Source organism: Narcine bancroftii, chromosome 9 (genome assembly GCF_036971445.1).
Source record: "Narcine bancroftii isolate sNarBan1 chromosome 9, sNarBan1.hap1, whole genome shotgun sequence".
Lineage (NCBI taxonomy): Eukaryota > Metazoa > Chordata > Chondrichthyes > Torpediniformes > Narcinidae > Narcine > Narcine bancroftii.
In genome coordinates this window covers 117,992,726-118,013,759 of record NC_091477.1, presented here as the reverse complement: position 1 = coordinate 118,013,759, position 21,034 = coordinate 117,992,726, and the positions used below count along the sequence as shown (strand labels likewise).

Here is a 21,034-nt window from a genome sequence, read left to right as displayed (position 1 = left end):
GTGATAAATTAAAGTTTGATTCTATTTTCATGTTCAAAGATCATTAAAAGCAACCTTTGTTTAAGTAGCCATTTGTCTTGGTGAATATCTATTGCTGCTGGGTTTTGGGGTCCTCTGGGCTCGTAACACTCGTCCTATCTTAATCCTGTCTCAATGAAATCCCCTCTCATTCTTCTAAATTCCAATGAGCATTACTCAAGTCAATCAATCTATTCTTGAGTCTTGACATCCCAGGAATTAGTAGGGTGAACTAATTCCTCCTCAACAACAACATTGAACTTCCTCCGATCAGACCAACTCAGCTCACAATACGAGTAAAAGCACGAAAGTCTGCAGACACCGTGATTGAAGTAAACACTGAATGCTGGAGAAACTCAGGATAAACAGGGTGGTTTATATAGCAAAGATAAAGATACATAACCTACATTTTGGGTTTGACCCTTTCATCAATTTTGTCCGGGCGCCTGCCTAATGTTTCCCAGACGTTGTTTATGTGTCTTTAGCTTTGCTATTTTCAATTTCACCTGCTGAGTTTCTCCAGCTTTGGGTTTTCACTGTTCACAATATTCTGCCTCATCAAGGCCCTACAGCTGCAATAAGACCTCCCTGCTGCTCTACTCAAAACCACTCACAATAAAGGACAATGTGCCACCTGCTTTCTTCACCGCCTGCTGTGTCTGAATTCAGACCTTCAGCTTCTGAAGCACCATGATACCCAAGTCTCTTTGAACCTCCTCTTTTCCTAGTTCTGCATGATTCAGGAAAAAAAAATTGCTTTTCTGTTATTTTCACTAAAGAGGATAACCTCACATTTGATCTGCATCTTATTGCATCTAACATACATTTGCCCACCCTCCCAATCTGTCCGCCACCCTCATCACGGTTCCCACTGCTACCCAGTGCAGTGTCCATCTGTTTAAACGGCAGTGGCCCAAGTGACTAACACACAGGGAATGAAACAGATGGCAAGCAATGGATGTTAGCCATCCACTGGCGTGTCCAGTGCCGGAGATTCAAATAAAATTTATCTAGGATAGTCTCTGCCTATCGGTCGGTCTGTGCTGCATTTACACCAAGGAAGTTGAGGAATTTCTCAATTTGCCACAAATATCTCACTGCCCGATTGTCAGCGCACCTCAAGATCAACATTTTAAGGTATTCAGAGCAAATCAATCAGGGCACCTTGGCAGCTCAGAGGAGGTGGCAGGGAAGGGGGTGGTGATGCCATCCGAAGCCTTACAGCAACAGGCTGCTGTAGTCAGCGACAAAGGTGGGTAGTCAACGTGCGGACTCTTCTGGAGTTGGAACATTGTCAAGTCATGTTTATTGTCATTTGATTGCACAAGTACAACCCGACACAGTATTCTTCAGTCCTTGATGCAAAAACACAGTCATACAACCAGACATAATTCCTATACAGACCAACAACATTTGTGCAGGACAAGTATTTCATCTAGACAAATAAATAAATTGGAGATGGTCAGTGGGAGCAGTTCCTTTGGTCGTTCAGCATTCTCACTGCCCGGGAAGAAGCTGTTCTTCAGCCTGGTGGTACTGGCTCGGATCCTCCTGTATCTCTTACCCAATGGATGGGGGGGGGGGGGGAGCTGAAAGATGCTGTGTGCAGGGTGGAAGGGGTCCTCGATGATTTGACAACGATCCGGGTAGGTCGCGTCAATGGAGGGAGGGGGGTGGGAATCCATTAGTTGGAGTCTCCACAAAGGCTCCAGACGCAAAACAATGACAGGTCACTTCCACTCCAACTTTTGGTGATTTCACCACCTCCAGCCTTACAAGAATCTCCAGCCCACTGAGGGGAGGTGAGATACAAACCAGAGGATGTGGGTCAAGGGGAAACTTCTTCACTCAGAGAGTGGTGAGCTGCCAGCTGAGGTGGGTCAACTTAAGGATCATTTGGACAGGGACCAGGCAGAAAGATAGCTCGGCACAGACTAGAGGGACCCGTTTCTGCGCTGTACTGTGGGTTCTAATCTCTGGGCAAGAAGAAAGGAAATTAAGCGGCAGGGTGTTAAGCTGAAAGAGACCGATGCAGCGCGGTAGAAGGAGTTTCCCTGTCCAATGACACTTCCCAAGCGGGTCAGTTTTTGGAGCTCCCGGGCAGAGAGAGAGGAGGGCTTCACCGCCCCAGCCAAAACTCAAATGTTCCCAATCCTTACTTACCAGGTGTCCCAAACTCCGGAAAGCGGCGTCGACCAACATCACCTTCCACCTCTCGCCCAGCGTCTCCGGCAGAGGAAGGTACACATAGTAGCCCAGGAGCGCGCTGAGCAGCGCCCAGGACACCCACTTCATTCCCATCCCGTCCCAGGACTGCAGGGGGTGGGGAGGGCGCCTCAAAGAGCCGCGGCGGCGAGACGGACCAAGTCCGGCCAAGTTCTCGGCTCCGCTTGCATTGTCCCGCGGCCCCCTGCTCTCTTCCACGCTGCCGACTGAGTGTTGACAGCGAATGGGTTGGGGGGGGCGTAGCACGGCCGCTTTAATAAGTGGGCAGTGCCGCTTCGCTCTAGGCTGTTTAAATAGTCATTGATGGGTTATATTGGCCCCACGTTCCCAAACATCTAATCGCCTTTGGGTGACTCTTCACCTCCCTGGAGTGAATCACACAAGACTCTGTGGTTGAAGTAAAAGCACAACTTGCTGGAGAAGCCCTGCAGGTCGAATGTTGGAAAAAGTCTGGGAACATAATTACTCTCCTTGCGGGGTTTGCACGTCCCGGGGCTTATACGTGGAGCAATGGCTTGAGTATTGCGGGGAGAGGACTTAGACTGCAGGCTACCCCCGAAAAGCAAGTAGGGGTCCGGCAGGATCAATCACGGTGCAGGAATTGACTCAAAATTCCTGCATTTTCCTTTTTTAGACTGGCCATGGAACGCAAATTCGGTTGAGTGTGCCGTTCTACTGACCTGCAGTCTAAAAACCATTAGCCAGTGGTTCCTCCACTCGCATTCCACTTTCAGTCATCCCTGTGCCATCCGTGCTCTGTGGTTAGTAAGGGATTGCTTAAGGTGGGATGTGAGTGGAAAGAAAAAAAGTTTGAAAGCCACTGTTTTAATCGTCCCTCATTGACTCCTTATGTGCACGGTTTCAGAACTCCAAAGGAAATGGGCTGATGATCATTTTTCTCAAGCAAAATAGTCCAGTAACAATTGGGTCGAGAGCCGTGATTCTCAACCTTCACTTCCCACTCGCATCCCACTTTAAGTCATCCCTGTGCCATAGATGCTCTGTGGTTCGTAAGGGATTGCTTAAGGTGGGATGTGAGTGGAAAGAAAAAAAGTTTGAAAGCCACTGTTTTAATCGTCCCTCATTGACTCCTTATGTGCACGGTTTCAGAACTCCAGTGGAAATGGGCCGATGATCATTTTTCTCAAGCAAAATAGTCCAGTAACAATTGGGTCGAGAGCCGTGATTCTCAACCTTCACTTCCCACTCGCATCCCACTTTAAGTCATCCCTGTGCCATAGATGCTCTGTGGTTAGTAAGGGATTGCTTAAGGTGGGATGTGAGTGGAAAGAAAAAAAGTTTGAAAGCCACTGTTTTAATCGTCCCTCATTGACTCCTTTGTGCACGGTTTCAGAACTCCAAAGGAAATGGGCTGATGATCATTTTTCTCAAGCAAAATAGTCCAGTAACAATTGGGTCGAGAGCCGTGATTCTCAACCTTCACTTCCCACTCGCATCCCACTTTAAGTCATCCCTGTGCCATAGATGCTCTGTGGTTAGTAAGGGATTGCTTAAGGTGGGATGTGAGTGGAAAGAAAAAAAGTTTGAAAGCCACTGTTTTAATCGTCCCTCATTGACTCGTTATGTGCACGGTTTCAGAACTCCAAAGGAAATGGGCCAATCACAATTTTTCTCAAGCAAAATATTTCAGTAACAATTGGGTCGAGAGCCGTGATTCTCAACCTTCACTTCCCACTCGCATCCCACTTTAAGTCATCCCTGTGCCATAGATGCTCTGTGGTTAGTAAGGGATTGCTTAAGGTGGGATGTGAGTGGAAAGAAAAAAAGTTTGAAAGCCACTGTTTTAATCGTCCCTCATTGACTCGTCATGTGCACTGTTTCAGAACTCCAAAGGAAATGGGCCAATCACAATTTTTCTCAAGTAACAAATGGGTCTAGAGCACTGGTTCTCAACCTTCTCTTCCCACCTTAAGCAATCCCTTACCCATCATAGACCGTCGATGGCATACGGATGACTTAAAGTGGGATGTGAGTGGAAAGGAAAAGGATGAGAACTACTGCCCTTTTCTTTATGTAGCAAAGGTAAAGATACATTTTGGCTTGAGCCCTTCATCTGATAACAAAAAGGGAATTGGTATATTTTCTGGAGTTCTTTGATGGTGTAATTTGCAGGGTGGATATAGGAAAACTAATAGATGAAAAATATTGGGATTTATAGTGTTACGGAGTCCAGAAGACCCCAAAATCCAGCAGCAATAGATATGCACCACAACACAGGGTTACTTAAACAAAAGTAGTTTTTAATTATATTTGAACAAGAAAACAGAATTGAACTTTAACTTATTACTTAACCTACTTACTTAACTTACCTAACTACTTAATCCCCCCTCCAATACAGGTGTGTGTAATGTATATTTAAGATTAGAAAAGTTATTTGGATCACAATCCAATCTCACTGGTTGCAGGCAATTCTTGAACCATGCAAAGAAGTTAGCATTAACAAAGTTCACCAGTCTTTGGTGCTTAACAGGCAAATGGTTACCACTCAGGAGGGTTCTTGCTGGTTTTCAGAGAGAGATTCCTTTTCCAGGACATCTGCAACTGATTCCTTCTCAATCAGTCTTGCTGAGGAAACTTGCCCCCTTCAGGGTTCTCCAGATGATCCTCTTTCTTCCAGGTCACCTTACACACTGCCAGTCTTCTCCTTTGACCTTGCAGCCTTCCAAAGTTTGCCAGCTTGTCCCTTTGGAATGAATTTCTGTCTCTCTCCTCTCTGTTTCACACCCTCCCTCTCTGAGAGCAAAACTCTTCTCCTCTGCCTGCAAAGATCATATGCTCTCCAAGGAAAACTGCTGTCAAAACTGCTGTCAATGGGATGGTCGATGCTTTGGGTTCAGAAAAGCTGACCAACCCTGTGCCTCCAGAGATGCCACCTGACCCATTGAGTACCTCCAGCAGTTTTTAAGCAACAAACAGTTGCAGTACAGAGGGATTTTGCAGGAAACATTCAGAGTGCAGGTACAGATAATCAGTAAGAAGTCTAATATTGTTGACTTTTATTGTGAAAGGCACCGAGTGCAAAGTTAGGAAAGATTTGATGCAAATGAATAAGGCTGTGGAGAGACCTCAGTTGGAGTACTGCACACAGATTGGAAACAAGCACCTCTTGCATTGGACTCAGTAGAGAGACTGATCAGTTGGTAGATTCCTGGGATGAATGGGTTGACCTATGAAGAGAGGTAACGGTTAATGTACGAACACGGGAGTACAGAAAAATAAGATGAAATCCTAATGAAACATTTATCAGGGGATTGATTGGATGGATGCTGAGACAAGGCTTATCCCATTACCTGAAATTAGAGAACAGAGGGTCAGAAGAAGGTGGTCACCTATTTAGAGTGGAGTTTAACAGCAATTTATTTTCTCACTTTGGAATTCATGTCCCCAGAGAGTTGTGGAGGTTGAGTCATTTGACTACATTTGATACTCACACGGACAATTATTTGACAAAGTTATGAGAATAAAACAAGAATGCAATGCTAACACCTAGCTCAGATCTGCCAAGATCACATTGAGTAGCAGAGCAGAAGAAGGGCTGATACACCCACTGATTCCATCTGGTTATTTTTTGTAATAACCTGCTGTCATTTTTCTGGCAATTTTTCCAACCATTTCATTAAATGTTGGCAAAAACCAGGGAGCAATAGAATAAATAATTAAAATGTCTCCTTAACAGACTTCATGCTGGAAATTGACTAACTGGCAGGGAATGATTAATTGATCTGCAGTCCCTTTCCTCAGTGAAGTGAGGGCACGCCTGACCTGCTTTGTTAAGGTGCGGTCACATCAGGTTTCCCACCGGGTGGTTTTATTTTCTTTTAATTTTAAAATCAATCCAAATTTTCAAAATTGCCAGAAGTGCGCAAAAGTAACAAAATTAGGGTTGACGCTGAGTGAAGATTCTATTTGTGAAAAAGGAGCGGGACAGTGAGTGCAATGCTGTTACAGCGCCAGCAATGTGGGTTCGAATCCGGCGCTGTCCATAAGGAGTTTGTACATTCTCCCCATGTCTATGTGGGTTTCCTCCGAGTGCTCCTGCTTCCTCCCGCCAATTGGGGGGTGGGGGGTGGGGGGCACAGTCTCATGGGCTGTTACTGTGCTGTATATCTAAAGATTATTAACTCCTTATTAGATGCCATTGTGAATAATTTATACTTCTTCAATGTTGTTATACGATGTTGTCTCCAATAATTTTATTCTCCTTCTAAATTATGTATTTCTTCCTGCATTCTGTGGAGTGTCCTATATTAATCTCAGGACCCTCCAGGGATGCAGTGAAATATTTTTTTCAATACTGGACCTCACCAAAAACAGTGACAAGAAGGTGCCAGAGCGGCCCCATGAGAGACCTGGAGCGACCCCATGAGGGACCTGGAGCGGACCCATGAGGTGCCTGGAGAGGCCCCATGAGGGACCTGGAGTGGCCCCAAGAGGTAGCTGGATGGGCCCCATTAGGTGTCTGGTGTGGCCCCATGAGGGACCTGGAGTGACCCCATAATGTGCCGGAGCTGCCCCATGAGGTGCCTGGAGAGGCCCCATGAGGGAGCAGCGCTCCGGTGTGCATCAGGCAGCACTGCACCCTTGCACCCTGCCATCGACTGTCTATACCTATCATTGTCTCAGGTGAGGTAGTAAAATATTAAAGGAACCATCCAACCCCTGTCACACTCTCCTCCCTACTTCTGCTCTGCAGAAGATACACAAGCTTGAAAACACAGACCTCCAGGTTCAAGGATTTCTTACTGACAAAGGATGCTGCACTTGTATTGTTTCCAGCTGTTCTTTACTCCATACTTCTGGCTATACGGGAGAACCATAGAGTAGTGGTGGGTGACTGCTTCTCAGACTGGAGGCCTGTGACTAGTGGTGTGCCTCGGGGATCTGTGCTGGGACCGCTGTTGTTTGTCATTTATATCAATGATCTGGAAGATAACGTGGTAAACTGGATCAGCAAGTTTGCAGATGACACTAAGTTTGGAAATGTTGCGGACAGCGAAGAATGTTTTCAAGACTTACAGAGGGATCTGGACCAGCTGAAAAATTAGTCTGAAAAATGACAGATGGAATTTAATGCAGTTAAGTGTGATATGTTGCATTTGGAGGAACAAACCAAGAAAAGACATACACAATAAATTGTAGGGCACTGAGGAGTGCAGTAGAACAGAGGGATCAGTGAATACAGATATATAATTCCCTGAAAGTGGCATCATAGGTGGAGAGGGTTGTAAAGAGAGCTTTTGGTATCTTGGCCTTCATAAATCAAAGTATTGAGTATAGGAGATGGGATGTTATGGTTGATGCGGACAAATTTGGAATATTATGTGCAGTTTTGGTCACCTAACTACAGGAAAGATATCAATAAGATACGATGTTGTTTGGACTTCAGGAACTGAGTTATAGGGAAAGGTTAAACTATGTGTTGGTTTGAAAATTTGAAAGACTGAAAACTTGCCACACTGGTAACCCTTAGCTCCAGTATATTGTGTAATGAGATGTGTGTTTTTTTTTCTTTTTTGGCATTCTCCTTACTTCTTTCTTCTTTCTTCTTTCTTTTTTTCTTATGTAAATTTGGGTTGGTGGGTTGGGAAAGGAGGGATTAGGGTACACACACACACACACACACACACACACACACACACACACACACACACACACACACACACCATATATATTATTTTTTCAATTTGATCATTTAATAGTTGTAGATATGGTTTTAAAATTCTTAAATAAAATATAAAAAAAAATAAGTTGGGGCGTTATTCTCTGGAGTGTATAAGAATGAGGGGAGATTTGATAGTGGTATCTGTATTTAAATTTATGAGGGGGATTGACAGAATAAATGTAGATAGACTTTTTCCATTGAGGGTCGGTGAGATATATACCAGAGGACATGGGTTAAAGGTGAAAGGGGAAAAGTTTAGGGGGAACTTCTTCACACAGAGAGTGCTGGGGGTATGGAACAAGCTGCCAGCAGAAGTGGTGAATGCAAGCTTGATTTTAACATTTAAGAAGAATTTGGACAAGTGCATGGATGGGAGGGGCTATGGACTGGGTGCAAGTCAGTGGGTCTCAGCAGAAAAATAGTTTGGCACAGATTAGAAGGGCCAAATGGTCTGTTTCATTGCTGCAATGTTCTATGGTTCTATCTGCACAATGTTTTTGCACCTTGCACTATATGGATTATTGTAATATTACTGCCTACACATCTCTTTCCATCTTTCTCTCATTCTACCATTCTTGTGCAGCACACTAAATAACGCTTTTCCCTGTATCTGGTTAACATGACAAGAAACAATATAACTCAACATGGTGTCACTATTCGAGCAAGGTTAGCTGGCCTAGAAGAACCTGTTCCTCACAATGGTATTATCTTATTTGTGTAGAGAATTCTGATTGCAACAATCAGTGTAGTGGTGTTGCAATAAACCAAAATGAATTTGCTTGTATATTGTCCATGAAATTTAAATGGCTAGAAAATAGTCTGCACATAATATAAGCTGTCGTGCTATCAGCCTGATACTTCAACAAAATTTTCCAATCCAACAGACTCTATTCTATCATAAAGTCTGCAAGGTATTCCGGCTGCCAAAGAGTTCTTCTAGATTCTACTTGTCACATTTATATACTTCAGGGCAGTATACTTCAGCCAGTACAATCATTCATAAGCTTTTGACAGTCACTCTCTGCTGTTATCTGCTCATCCATTGTGCTGTTAAGTTGGCACTACATTGAGGGCTGAAGGGCCTCTACTGTGCTGTATTGTTCTATGTTCTATGACGGATGTCTTCTGGTAGTTGTTGGTGTCACTCTTTTTTCCTTGGGGTCAATAGCAACTACCAGAGGACATCTGTTTAAGGTGATAAAACCACACAAAACCTGGAGAAACTCAGCAGGTCAAACAGTGCCCTTTATGTAGCAAAGGTTCTTCTTTGGCTTGGCTTCGCGGACGAAGATTTATGGAGGGGGTAAAAAGTCCACGTCAGCTGCAGGCTCGTTTGTGGCTGACAAGTCCGATGCGGGACAGGCAGACACGGTTGCAGCGGTTGCAGGGGAAAATTGGTTGGTTGGGGTTGGGTGTTGGGTTTTTCCTCCTTTGTCTTTTGTCACTGAGGTGGGCTCTGCGGTCTTCTTCAAAGGAGGTTGCTGCCCGCCGAACTGTGAGGCGCCAAGATGCACGGTTTGAGGCGATATCAGCCCACTGGCGGTGGTCAATGTGGCAGGCACCAAGAGATTTCTTTAGGCAGTCCTTGTACCTTTTCTTTGGTGCACCTCTGTCACGGTGGCCAGTGGAGAGCTCGCCATATAACACGATCTTGGGAAGGCGATGGTCCTCCATTCTGGAGACGTGACCCATCCAGCGCAGCTGGATCTTCAGCAGCGTGGACTCGATGCTGTCGACCTCTGCCATCTCGAGTACTTCGACGTTAGGGATGAAAGCGCTCCAATGGATGTTGAGGATGGAGCGGAGACAACGCTGGTGGAAGCGTTCTAGGAGCCGTAGGTGGTGCCGGTAGAGGACCCATGATTCGGAGCCGAACAGGAGTGTGGGTATGACAACGGCTCTGTATACGCTTATCTTTGTGAGGTTTTTCAGTTGGTTGTTTTTCCAGACTCTTTTGTGTAGTCTTCCAAAGGCACTATTTGCCTTGGCGAGTCTGTTGTCTATCTCATTGTCGATCCTTGCATCTGATGAAATGGTGCAGCCGAGATAAGGTAAACTGGTTGACCGTTTTGAGTTTTGTGTGCCCGATGGAGATGTGGGGGGGCTGGTAGTCATGGTGGGGAGCTGGCTGATGGAGGACCTCAGTTTTCTTCAGGCTGACTTCCAGGCCAAACATTTTGGCAGTTTCCGCAAAGCAGGACGTCAAGCGCTGAAGAGCTGGCTCTGAATGGGCAACTAAAGCGGCATCGTCTGCAAAGAGTAGTTCACGGACAAGTAAAGGTAAAGGTGTAGCAAAGGTAAAGATACATCAACAACGTTTCAGGCTGGAGCCCTTCATCAAAGTGTGGAGGAACATGAGAGATGTCCGAACAAAGGGGGGAAGGGGGGATGATGAGGGTGGGAGATGATAGGTGGGGGGGGACTGCAGGAAGGGTGGGGGGAAGGAGTCTAGGCTAGGTGGAGAGCAAGGAAGTAGGAACTGGAATAAAAAGTCAAAGGGGGGGTGAGTGGAGCGAAGTTAAGGGGCAATGTCAGAGGTAAATGTTTTTTTCCACACAGTGTGGTGGGTGCCTGGAATACATTGCCAGGGGTGGTAGTGAAGGCTGGTCCAATAGGAAGATTCAGAAGAACCTTATTAATGATAGGAACGGGGAGTAGTGCTTAAAGGGGGTTCAGAGAATCATCGAGGTCCATTACCATCCAACCTGCAGTATCTTTGAGACACTACCTCCAGGAAAGAGGTACAGGAGCATAAAAACCAGGACTGCCAGGCAGGGAAACAGGCAGTGAGACTTTTGAACAATCCGAGAACCAGTAACATTATATTTATTCTCTTTAAAAGTTTATTTATGGATTTATTTGGGATTCCCTATGCCTATATGTTGGTGTTCTCTGTGGACTGTGATCTGGAGAGATGCTGTTTTGTTGGGTTGTATATGTACAATAAACTTGAAATTGGGTAGGCACATGGATATAGGAAAAATATGAGCATATTTTTTATTTATGTCTGGGAGGGAAAGATTAGATTATTGTGGAGTATTGTCAACCTAACTGTCACATTTTGTCCATACTGGCTGGTCTAATGTTCCTGGCATTACCATTTCTTGACATAAATGATTAATGACACTGAGAATTTTTTTTGTCAAGACTGACTTGTTAATTCATGGTTCTATTTCCCTATGCTGGAAAGGAAATCTTTCACAAGCCGGTTCCATCACACCAATTAAGTCCTCCCACAGAAAGTTTTATGGGTTTTGAACAGTACAAGTAATTTCACAAGCGCAGGTTCAGTCAGCAGTTTCCGAGTTTCGAAATAGCCCATATTCTCACATCATTAACTTCGGTTTTCTTGTGCAATATTGCCTCAAGTCATTGCTAATAATGAATTAATTTTTAAGTCTAGCAGGCTGTCTTTGTTCCTTTTTGCACCAAACTGTGCTCATATAACTCCTTAGGTTTTAAAAGAACAACAGGCAACGTCACGTAAATTAAAGGAAAGAATTTTCTTTTTGCCCAGAAGCCAATTTAAAGCAGATCGATTTTGAAATGGAGTTAAAACAAGAAAGTTTGCAGCTGCTGGGGTCGAGTGGATGACACAAACGAGCTGGAGAAGCTCAGCAAGTCACACAGCGTCCATAGGAAACCAATGTTTCTGGGCCTGGGCCCTTCGCCAGGCAGATTTATGCATGTATAACTATAAGAGCTGGTCAGGACCATAGTTACAACATTAACAAACATTGAGCAGCTCAGCGCAAGAGCAGGAATTTCTGCTCACAATGACAAATTCAACTAAATAATCCATATCCCTCCATTACACTCCTTCAGGTGTCAATTTAGAAGCTTCTTAAATCCTACCATTGCATTGACTTTTGGCACTATGTGTGTGTGTGTGTGTGTGTGTGTGTGTGTGTGTGTGTGTGTGTGTGTGTGTGTGTGTGTGTGTGTGTGTGTGTGGGGGTGGGGGGGGGGAAATGTGTGGAGGTGTGTGGGGGGCTGTGGGTGTGTGTGGGTGTGGGTGTGTGTGGAGGTGTGTGTGGGGCGTGTGTGTGGATCGGTGTGTGTGGGGGGCTGTGGGTGTGTGTGGGTGTGGGTGTGTGTGGATCGGTGTGTGTGGGGGGCTGTGGGTGTGTGTGGGTGTGGGTGTGTGTGGAGGTGTGTGTGGGGCGTGTGTGTGGAGGTGCGTGTGGGTGTGTGGGCGTGTGTGTGTGGAGGTGTGTGTGGGTGTGTGAGTGTGTGTGTGTGGATGTGTGGAGGTGAGTGGGTGTGTGTGTGGGTGTGTGTGTATGTGGGTGTGTGTGTATGTGTGGGTGTGTGTGAGTGGGGGTTGTGTGTGGTGTGTGAGTGTGTGTGTGGGTGTGTGTGGGGGCTGTGGGTGTGTGTTTGTGTGCGTGGGTGTGTCTGGGGGGGTGTGTATGGAGGTGTGTGTGGGTGTGTGAGTGTGTGTGTGGTTGTGTGTGGGTGTGTGTGTAAAAATATCACAATTACAATATGCGAATACATTGAAATTTTGACTTGCTGCAACAACAGGTACATAGAATGAATTAACTACAAGAGCGTAAATTAATTTTAGAGGTAAACAAGAAAGTCTGCAGATGCTGAGGTCAAGTGCAGAGTGTAAACATGGCAGGTTCCGCAGCATCCATAGAAGGTAAAGGGTAAACAATGTTTTGGGCCTGGGCCTTCTCCTGCTTTAAGTCTTCTTCCTCCTCTTGGACACTGTCCTGGCCTTTTGCCCACTCTGGATTTTTTTTATTTCCAACTACCATCAAGACATTGTCCATCTCAACTTCATAGCTTCACTCATCTATTCCAATCTCACCCCCACACACGTTCCCCTCCTCTCTCCGCACCAATCCCAACCTCACAAACCTTGATGAAGGGCCCAGACCCTTTACTTCCCATGGATGCTGCATGACCTGCTGAGTTTCTCCAGCACATTTGTGTATCAGTATAAATTAATTTACAAGGCTGTGCCAAGAAAGAAAAAGAGATAATGAATATAAAAGGAGAGATGAATTAATACAATTTGTCGGACTGAAGGTGAAGTGTAAGTGAATGGGACTGAATCACTTGCGTCACTATTGGGGCGCGGGGGGGTTGCGGACCACACTGGGTGACACCATAAGAAGGGGTGACACCAAAATGACCGTCTATAAAACATTTGTGCAGTGTTTCGGCAGAAATTGATTACTTTTTATAAAAATATCCCTGTAGTTAGTTATAACAACAAATACATTTTTTGTGAGCCCAGCTTTCATGTATCAATATACCTATGAGGCTAAAACTCGATGCTCATTTACTTTTTGAACCTTCTAATGTGCTCCGGTCAGAGCCGTCATTATGACCCAATTACAGTGATGCTACAAGCCCGCGCTGATGTTTTCATTGCTGGTGGTGTTTTTATAGTCGCTGCGGGAGGAGGTCCATGGATAGGGGGGAGGGAGGTGAAACCATGAGTTACCATACTGTGAGGCCGCAAATGAATTGAAGGCTTTGCTGAGCTGGCTTGAACTCGATGGGTTGAATAGCCTTCATATGTGGTGTAGATGTTCCACAACAGTGACTCTAAGCTTCCAGAGCTAGAGAGAGGATTAATGATCAGGATCCAGTTAGTTTTCTCTGGGAGGAGATGGTGGGTTATTGGCACGGGACTCCTGAGGGAAGGACCAGATTAAAATTGGTGGGATGAACTTGGGGTGGCAGGGCACCATAAACAGGGATTACCCACCCTCCCCCCCAACACCTTTGAGGAGAAGCATATGAGATGATCTTTCAGGACGGTGACTACAGCAATGGGACCAGTGAGAGGCTCAGTGGCTGAAGGCCACACAGGCTGTGGGACATTGGCAACTTGTGGTCAAAGGACTCACACAGACTGTGGGCTGCTGGAGACCGGCTCATGTGGACTAGGTATTGGAACCTGAATTTGAGAGAGTGCTGGGGAAGAGAAGGTTTTGCAAAGGGTCTTGGGTGCTGAAGGCTTTTTGATCATATTGGCGGTTTGGATCTGGAGCTTTGTTAGCTGATGGTCTGGACTGGACTCTGTGTGGCTGGAGGAGCTGTGGAAGTGCTGGAGATGAATCCATGGACACAGTGCCTCTAAAGGGACTTTTTTTCTCTTATTTCTCCTAATATTAAGGGCGCTGGGCAATGCTCATGACAACTCGTTGAAATATATCATGTTTCATTTATTTTTAATGCATTACTATGTGACAATAAAAGGAACCTTTACCTTGTTAGAAATATCCACTTGATCCCTTACCCTGAACCACCAGCCATTTGTTCTTCAGTTTATCAATGCCTGAGATGCCCCTTCCATCTATGCCAATATGATTATGAAATAGCTCATCGATAATCAATTAAATTGATCCAGACATTAGTCATAACCTTCCCCCTGCCCATTATTTCACAGATGGGGGCGGCAAGGTAAACGTAGGGATTAATGCAAAGCTGCTGCAGCGCCAGTGATCGAGGCAAGGGGTTCGAACCTCGCGTTGTCAGTAAGGTGTTTGTATGTTCCCCACGTATCTGTGTGGGTTTTGCTCAAGGGCTCCCACCATCCCAAAATTACCATGGGGTGGGGTTACAGGTTAATTGGGTGTGATTGGGCAACATAGATTGGCGGGCCGAAATGGCCTGTTTCCATGTTGTATTCCTCAATCTAGTTTTTTTTAAAATGTAATTCTAATTGGGAAACAGAAATACTGGGAGAAAATGTATGGAAATATCACTGTAGCCTTGTAATTTTTCTCTTGTTTTTAATTCTGCTTGGAAGACTTTATTATGTGGAGACTTCAGCGCAGTCTTTTAAAGTTTAGTTAGAGCCAAAAATAAATTAGAAAGATCAGCTTTCTTTACCTTGTGTGATGAGGAAAGCTAAGATACCGTCGCTAGCCACCAGCAGACTTTATGATGCTTGTGGACATCACACCTCATCATGCAAGCTCCAATGAGCCATGGGCTGACACCTCCATTGAAGCATCTCCTCCAGTAATGTAATTTTTATATGGTCTAACCTTTCACTTCTTCTTCAGCTGTCAGTCTAATTAACGCAACGTGCACGAGAAATGAAATCAAGGAATCATTAGTAATGCAGAGTTTTCAGCGTCGTGACATTTAGACGTACAGCACGGGTAACAACATGTGCCGCCCCACTACCCATCCACGCAGAGTTTTGGGGAACGTACAAACTCCTTACAGACAGCGCGGGATTCGAACACAGGTCCTGATCACTGGCGCTGTAACAGTGTTGCCCTAACTGAGACGCCAGGGGCGGTCAAACCACAGCTTGCAATCCACATGCGGCTCTTGAACCCAGCAGGACAGGAGAGAAACGAACACACAATATTTTGGTTCAAAATCCTGCCTCAGGTCCAATTCCCTCCGTGAATGGCTACTTGACCCAGCACTTGGTTGCTTGTCTCTAGATTCCAGTATCTGTTGGGTCTTGCATTTCTGAAATAAAACGATTCAAGATTTAATTTATTGTCACAGAATAAAAACAGAAATTGCCTTGTGTCTGCTGTAAGCTAGACAGATTCATCATCGGCAGAATTTTCCGGAAGTGCCTCTTACAATCAGAAAAAAAGCAAAAGAGAGTTCCCACAGAGTCCTTGAATGTTTAATACTATCTGCACATATGTTACCTGACCTGATGAGTATTTCTAGCATTTTCTGGTTTTAAATGTTCAAAATTATGTATTGATTCAGTTGGCAATGTTTAGTTGAATATAACTTCCAGTAAACCTCTAAAGTTTTGGATCCCACTATTGTTCCCCAGACCTTTTGTCCCGTATTTCTCTCCCCTCAGCATAATTCCCATCTTTCAGTCAGTCCTTTGTCTACTCCCCATTTATGCTCACCATAGGAAGATTCAAATGCTAGGAGATTTGTCCTGTAGTCAAAAACCACAGCAGTCTGATCCCCTGGCTGAGAAGCAGGAAGTTCCAACAAGTGCCAAGAATAGCTCAGGCTCAATTACGAAGTGGGTTGTCAATGTGAATCTAACTCTGCCATCGGACAAATTCCTCATGGCGTCGTGACTGCAGCTCCCCGGACTCGGGTACACATTACCTTAAGTAGGTAGCCGTGTACAACGTCTGAGGCACTGGAACCAGGGGATGAGCACCAGGGAGTGTCTGAAGGATCTACTGTGGCCTGAAAAATTCGCTGGTGGCGACCCTGGTTCCGTCTGAGGCTGAGGTGGGCACCTGGAATGTGAGCGTAGAGGCCTGACGTCAGCGGTGCGGCCTAAGCGACTGGTGTGGAGGCTGGGGTGGCCCAGCCTGGGGTCGGGGTGACCAACATGGACCTCAAGGTTTGTCACTGGGTGAAGTTGGCAGACGTGCTTGAGGGGATGCCTCACCGAGATTTTGGGGCTGAACTGTGGACTGTGTGGGTCCGGGACTTCTCCACACTCGTGGGGTGTTGTTGAGGGGGCCGCGTTGTGGGGGTAGGTGGAATTGTGGGTGCCTGTGAGGCACGGAGGTGCCTATACTATAACCCCAGGCACCAGAGAATGTGAATGGAGACTCCTTAATCGAGCTACTGAGGGCTGCTATGGTCTTTTGACCCTATGGTGCTAGTGTTGGTTTCTAGTCGAAGTATTGGTGACACAGATTTTTTGTTTTTTGTATACAATTGCAACTGTTTTATGTTTAATAAATTTAGTTTAACTTGTAATTTATGTAATTTTACATAATGTTTTGAGTCTAAAGTCTAAATTGTGTTTAGTCTAAAGTGTTTTGTGTTTTACCCTAATGATGCACCCATCTCGTTTACTGCTACTCATTGTAATGGCCGCAGCTTTAAGAAATGACGATCAGCTTCGAATTGGTATCGATTCCCCTGACCTCAGATGAAAGTCTTAGCCTCGCTCTTGTCATGGTTGTCCAGGGAGCTGCAACGCACACCCAGAGAGTCTGGGCCTGTGGGGCACGGGGTTGAGTCTGCCACGCCAGTGCGTTTAAGCAGCCGGACGCACCCACGTGTTTCTCCAACCCATCACTCTTCTGCGAGATGACTCTCTGGTCCAGTGTCTAGTCTTTTGCGTTTGTTGATTTTGTGCTTTGTGTATTCTTTTATTTTAAGTGGTGCGAAGCAACATTCCGCTGTGTTTAAAATGTGCTGTATAAATAAAATATTTAATATTCAATGGGAGAAACCTTTGTTCTCTTTACAGAACCTGTCTGGTGAAGGGGGGAGGGGGTGGGTGGGCAGGTTGAATGTGAGTCTCTGACAATATGTGCAATTTGGCTCAAGTACAGTTCTGAAATAAATAATTATTACCTCTGATTTGCATAATACAAACCTTTCAAATATGAGACAAACATGATAGACTTAAATTTGAGTTCATTTATTTATTTTTTTTTTAAATTTTTCACACTATGAACCACACTGACCAAAATACATACAGACATTTTTCTTTTGCATATATAGTGTCATTTTCTCCCCTTTTTCCCCCCTCCCTTCCCTCCCTCCCTCTCCCCCCTTCCCATTTATTCAAAGTTCAATCTATAAGATACATTAAATCCGTTAAACAATGTCGCCATTTAATAAAATAAACAAGAAATTTTGATGTTTTACTTTTATATACTGAGTCAGTTCATTTCGTTGTCTTCTCCTTCTGTCATTTTAGGTGGTGGAGGTTCACGGTAGGATTTCTCTATTGTATTTCATGTATTTTCAATGTCACACTTAATCGAAAATTCCGATTGGTACGACATCTGCTTGCTGACTTTCTGTCATTATTTTCACCTTTCTTCGGGAATATCAGGATTTAAGCATTGACCCAGAGCCATCGTTACTGGGACTTGTTTTATTCATTCCAGAATTTAAGATTGAAGATTCCTTTATTGTCATGTTATTGTACAGAACATGTAATATTACACTAAATTGCCTTCTGCCCTCTGTAAAGCAAACAAGTCATTGTCACCCGGTTCTTGTTCGTCCTTCATAGTCATAGATGACTGTGGCTTCAAAGTCAGTTTGAAGTCATGGCTTGCGCTTGACTTGGATTAAAGTGAGGGAGAGTTGCGCAGGTCGTCAGCCTCACTCTCTTGCCCCGGCCTATCTGGACCCAGTCGCAAGACGTAGTCGAGACGGCTGGAGATAGGTCAGGATGCAGTGGATGGCCAGCAGTGTTCAGTATGTGTCTCACTGTGTCCTCTTAGCGCTCCACGACGCATTGCTGAGAATCGCCTTTCTGCCCATTGAACCATTGATGGTTTCTTCCGCACAGTCCGCCAAATCCAGGCTTCACCTTCACATGCCAGGTAGACAAGTCCTGTTGTGGGTCCACGACAGTCCTTGCAGCGTGCTCGCAAGGTTTCCTACCCATTGTTGGGCATCCTCATCCGCCTTTGCTGCCGTTGGGAGATGTTTCTTCTTCCGCCTGCTCCACCATTGGGATGATCACCTCGTGGTATAGTAATGACCACCACCCCCTCACTTGTTTTCGCCCGCTAGCTGAAGCAGTGCAAGAGGACTAGAAACAAACGAGAGTCCCTGAGTGTCTGTGGATTCACCTCCAGTGCACAGGCTCCTGTTTGATCTATTGGAAACTCCAGGCTCCAGATCCAAACCTTCGGGAGCGCATCTTGCCCACAGCACCTCTCGAATCCTGGCTTCAATGCCTGGTTCCCATGAGCCAGTCTCCAGCAGCCCCACAGCTCATGTGGGTCTCCCATCTACAAGCCGCTCGTTCATCCACGGCCTGTGTGGGTCCTTCGGCTGCTGAGCACGTCTCTAGTCCGGCGCTGTGGTTGCTGTCCTGTAGGGTTGCCTCCACTCAGGTCCACTCAGGACTTTAATAACAAACAGAGATGAACTGTCGTTGAATCTGGAAGTTTCCAACACCGCGTTTCTTCAGCAATTTCATTGACTTTATTCTTCTCACGTTTCTGGTTTGTTTTGTCTTTGCTTTTCTGGTGCTTCAGAGAGTCTTCCTCCTGACACCTGCTCCAGACTCACCTTTACGTCTGCCTCCTGTCTCCACCCCTTGAGTCACCTCAGCCTTCCTCGTCTCCGTCCTGTCGTCCTCTTGTTTACTCCGTCCCTTACTTCCATTGCTCTGCAACCTGAAATTGGATTCATATTTCAGTACGGCCTATAACATTAATCCAATTTCTTCCCCATAGATGCTACCTGACCTGCTGAGTATTTCAGTGCTTTTCTACCCTCAACAACAATGGTTAGTTCAGCACAGAGACAATCTGTATTAATCTAATAAATACCTTTATTGATACAGCTCACAACAACAGCAATAACAAAGCATGCAAGTCATACCAAAATCTATTCGCACACCCGCTGATTTCAAGGTCAAGTTTAATGTCATCTGACTTTACATATTCAACCCGACACACAACGTCTCACCAGACCATGGCGCATACACAAAAACACACAATACGCAGTATGTAATGATCATATAACTACTCAAAATAAATGTACGTGTATATTTGGGGTGATTTTCATGGTTACAGGATAAAGTTCATCAGTCTCGCAGCCTGTGGGAAGAAGCTAATTCCCAGCCTGGCAGTCCTGATTTTGATTCTTCTGTGTGTCTTCTTGATAGTAATGGGTTGAAGATGATGTGTGCTGGATGGAACGGATCATCTATAATTCCTTGAGCCTACTTTAGACAGCTCTCCCTGTCAATGTCATCTATAGAGGAAAGGGAGATCCCAGATACCTTCTCGGCTGTTTTAATTATCCTCTGCTTTGCCTTCTGGTCTGATGCTTTGCAGATACTGTAGGACACAATGATGCAGCCAGATAGGACATTCTCTATTGTCGTCCTATAAAGGGTTGTCAAGATGGGGGCTGGTAGCCTAAACAGTCAAAGGACAGAAAGGATAATACCTGGGAATAGGAGTCTTCGCTGGCCAGGTCCTCCCAATGAAATCTCCACATTCCAGTTGTGGGGTAAATCACTTCCACGATGGTGGGTCTCCAGAGTTCCCACTTCTCCTTCCCTTAAATTCTCCATTCCTATACTGCTCCTTATCAGCTCCACTGCCAAGGGTCAGCTGCCCATAACTGAGTCACATTTCATTGGTGCTCGCCCAAGGCGTCAAAGCTGAATGGCTCCTGGAAGTCTGAGTACATTCCTTTGTTCTGGCCCCGAGTGTGACCATTTCAGAAAATGTTAGCTTTAAGAACAGTCTCACAAAATGTCTGCCTCCATTCTTTCAAGCACATGGCAAAGAACAAAGACATTTTGTTTCTTTGCTTCCACTGCTCTTAGCTCACTCCAGTTCAGTTTTGAATTCCTTTCTGACCAACAATTTCTGGCACTGTTTCTCGTTCAAAGTTCTAATATCTGCAGAACTTTGCTAGTAGATTACTTTCAAGTTTATTCACCATAACCTGTTATTGTCTCAGGTACCAAAGGCTACTTTTCCCCCCACCAAAGAACTAACCCTTCCCAAAAAATTACTCCCCCACTTGGGATGTCGGTCCCACATACATACGCTGGTTCCTCGTCGAACCAAGAACCTGGGTAAAAAAATACAAACGCTCAGTATAAGAAAATAGCAGGAGTAGACCACTTAGCCTTTGACCTGCCCTGACAATCAATTTGCCTTTTCCTTGTCCCCTTTTCCTTGTCCATTCCACAAAGCTCTCAATATGATCATAGCTGGTCTCAATACCTCTTCTGTGCTCAATCTCAATTTTCAAATGTTTATCCATCGCCACCTCACCTATTGTGGTGATACAACCACAGCACTGGGCCACGTGCCCACCAGCCTACTGCAGGGGGCGACCTCTGTACCTGCAGGAAGACCACCTGGGAGGCCGACTCCACCTGGCCGGCTGTCAATCATCGACCTGTATATAAACGAGCCAGCCCCTCCCGGGCCAGTCGTACTCGTAGAGCTATCGAGATACTACAGCTGGTGTACAGAGTTGAAGTGGATTAAAGTCTTTCTGTCTGCTTGCTGCACCACACCTATATTGACTGATTTGTCCTCCAACCCCCTTCGAGTTTGAGAATTCCAGGGATTCACTTCCTCTTGAACCTCCTGTTCATGCTAATCAGGGACTGCTCTGAGACCACAAAAGAACTGCCTGCACAATTGCGTCACTATTTTTGCACGAGAATTACCA

The 21,034-nt window shown here is 45.3% G+C and overlaps 1 protein-coding gene and 1 long non-coding RNA gene across 4 annotated transcripts in view; both read right to left on the bottom strand.

Annotated features, from left to right (window-relative positions):
- Positions 1–2,458, bottom strand: part of LOC138742707 (arylacetamide deacetylase-like) — a 37,315-nt gene extending 34,857 nt beyond the window's left edge. The window contains exon 1 of one of the 2 annotated variants that reach the window (XM_069897461.1): positions 2,182–2,458. In XM_069897461.1, the coding sequence (XP_069753562.1) occupies positions 2,182–2,319 (138 nt within the window). In that variant the 5' untranslated portion in view covers positions 2,320–2,458. The remainder of the gene's footprint in view (positions 1–2,181) is intronic. The other variant, XM_069897462.1, reaches the window with a different exon arrangement.
- A 2,104-nt stretch (positions 2,459–4,562) lies between these two features.
- On the bottom strand, positions 4,563–20,863 carry LOC138742706 (uncharacterized). 2 transcript variants are annotated; one of them, XR_011344366.1, is made up of 4 exons: positions 20,629–20,863; positions 18,899–19,005; positions 14,786–15,382; positions 4,563–5,432 (listed from the first exon to the last, which is right to left on the bottom strand). It is a non-coding gene; the product is annotated as an uncharacterized lncRNA (long non-coding RNA). The 2 variants fall into 2 exon arrangements; XR_011344365.1 differs by lacking the exon at positions 4,563–5,432 and having other exon boundaries at positions 13,002–15,382.
- Between the last annotated feature and the right edge of the window lie 171 nt (positions 20,864–21,034).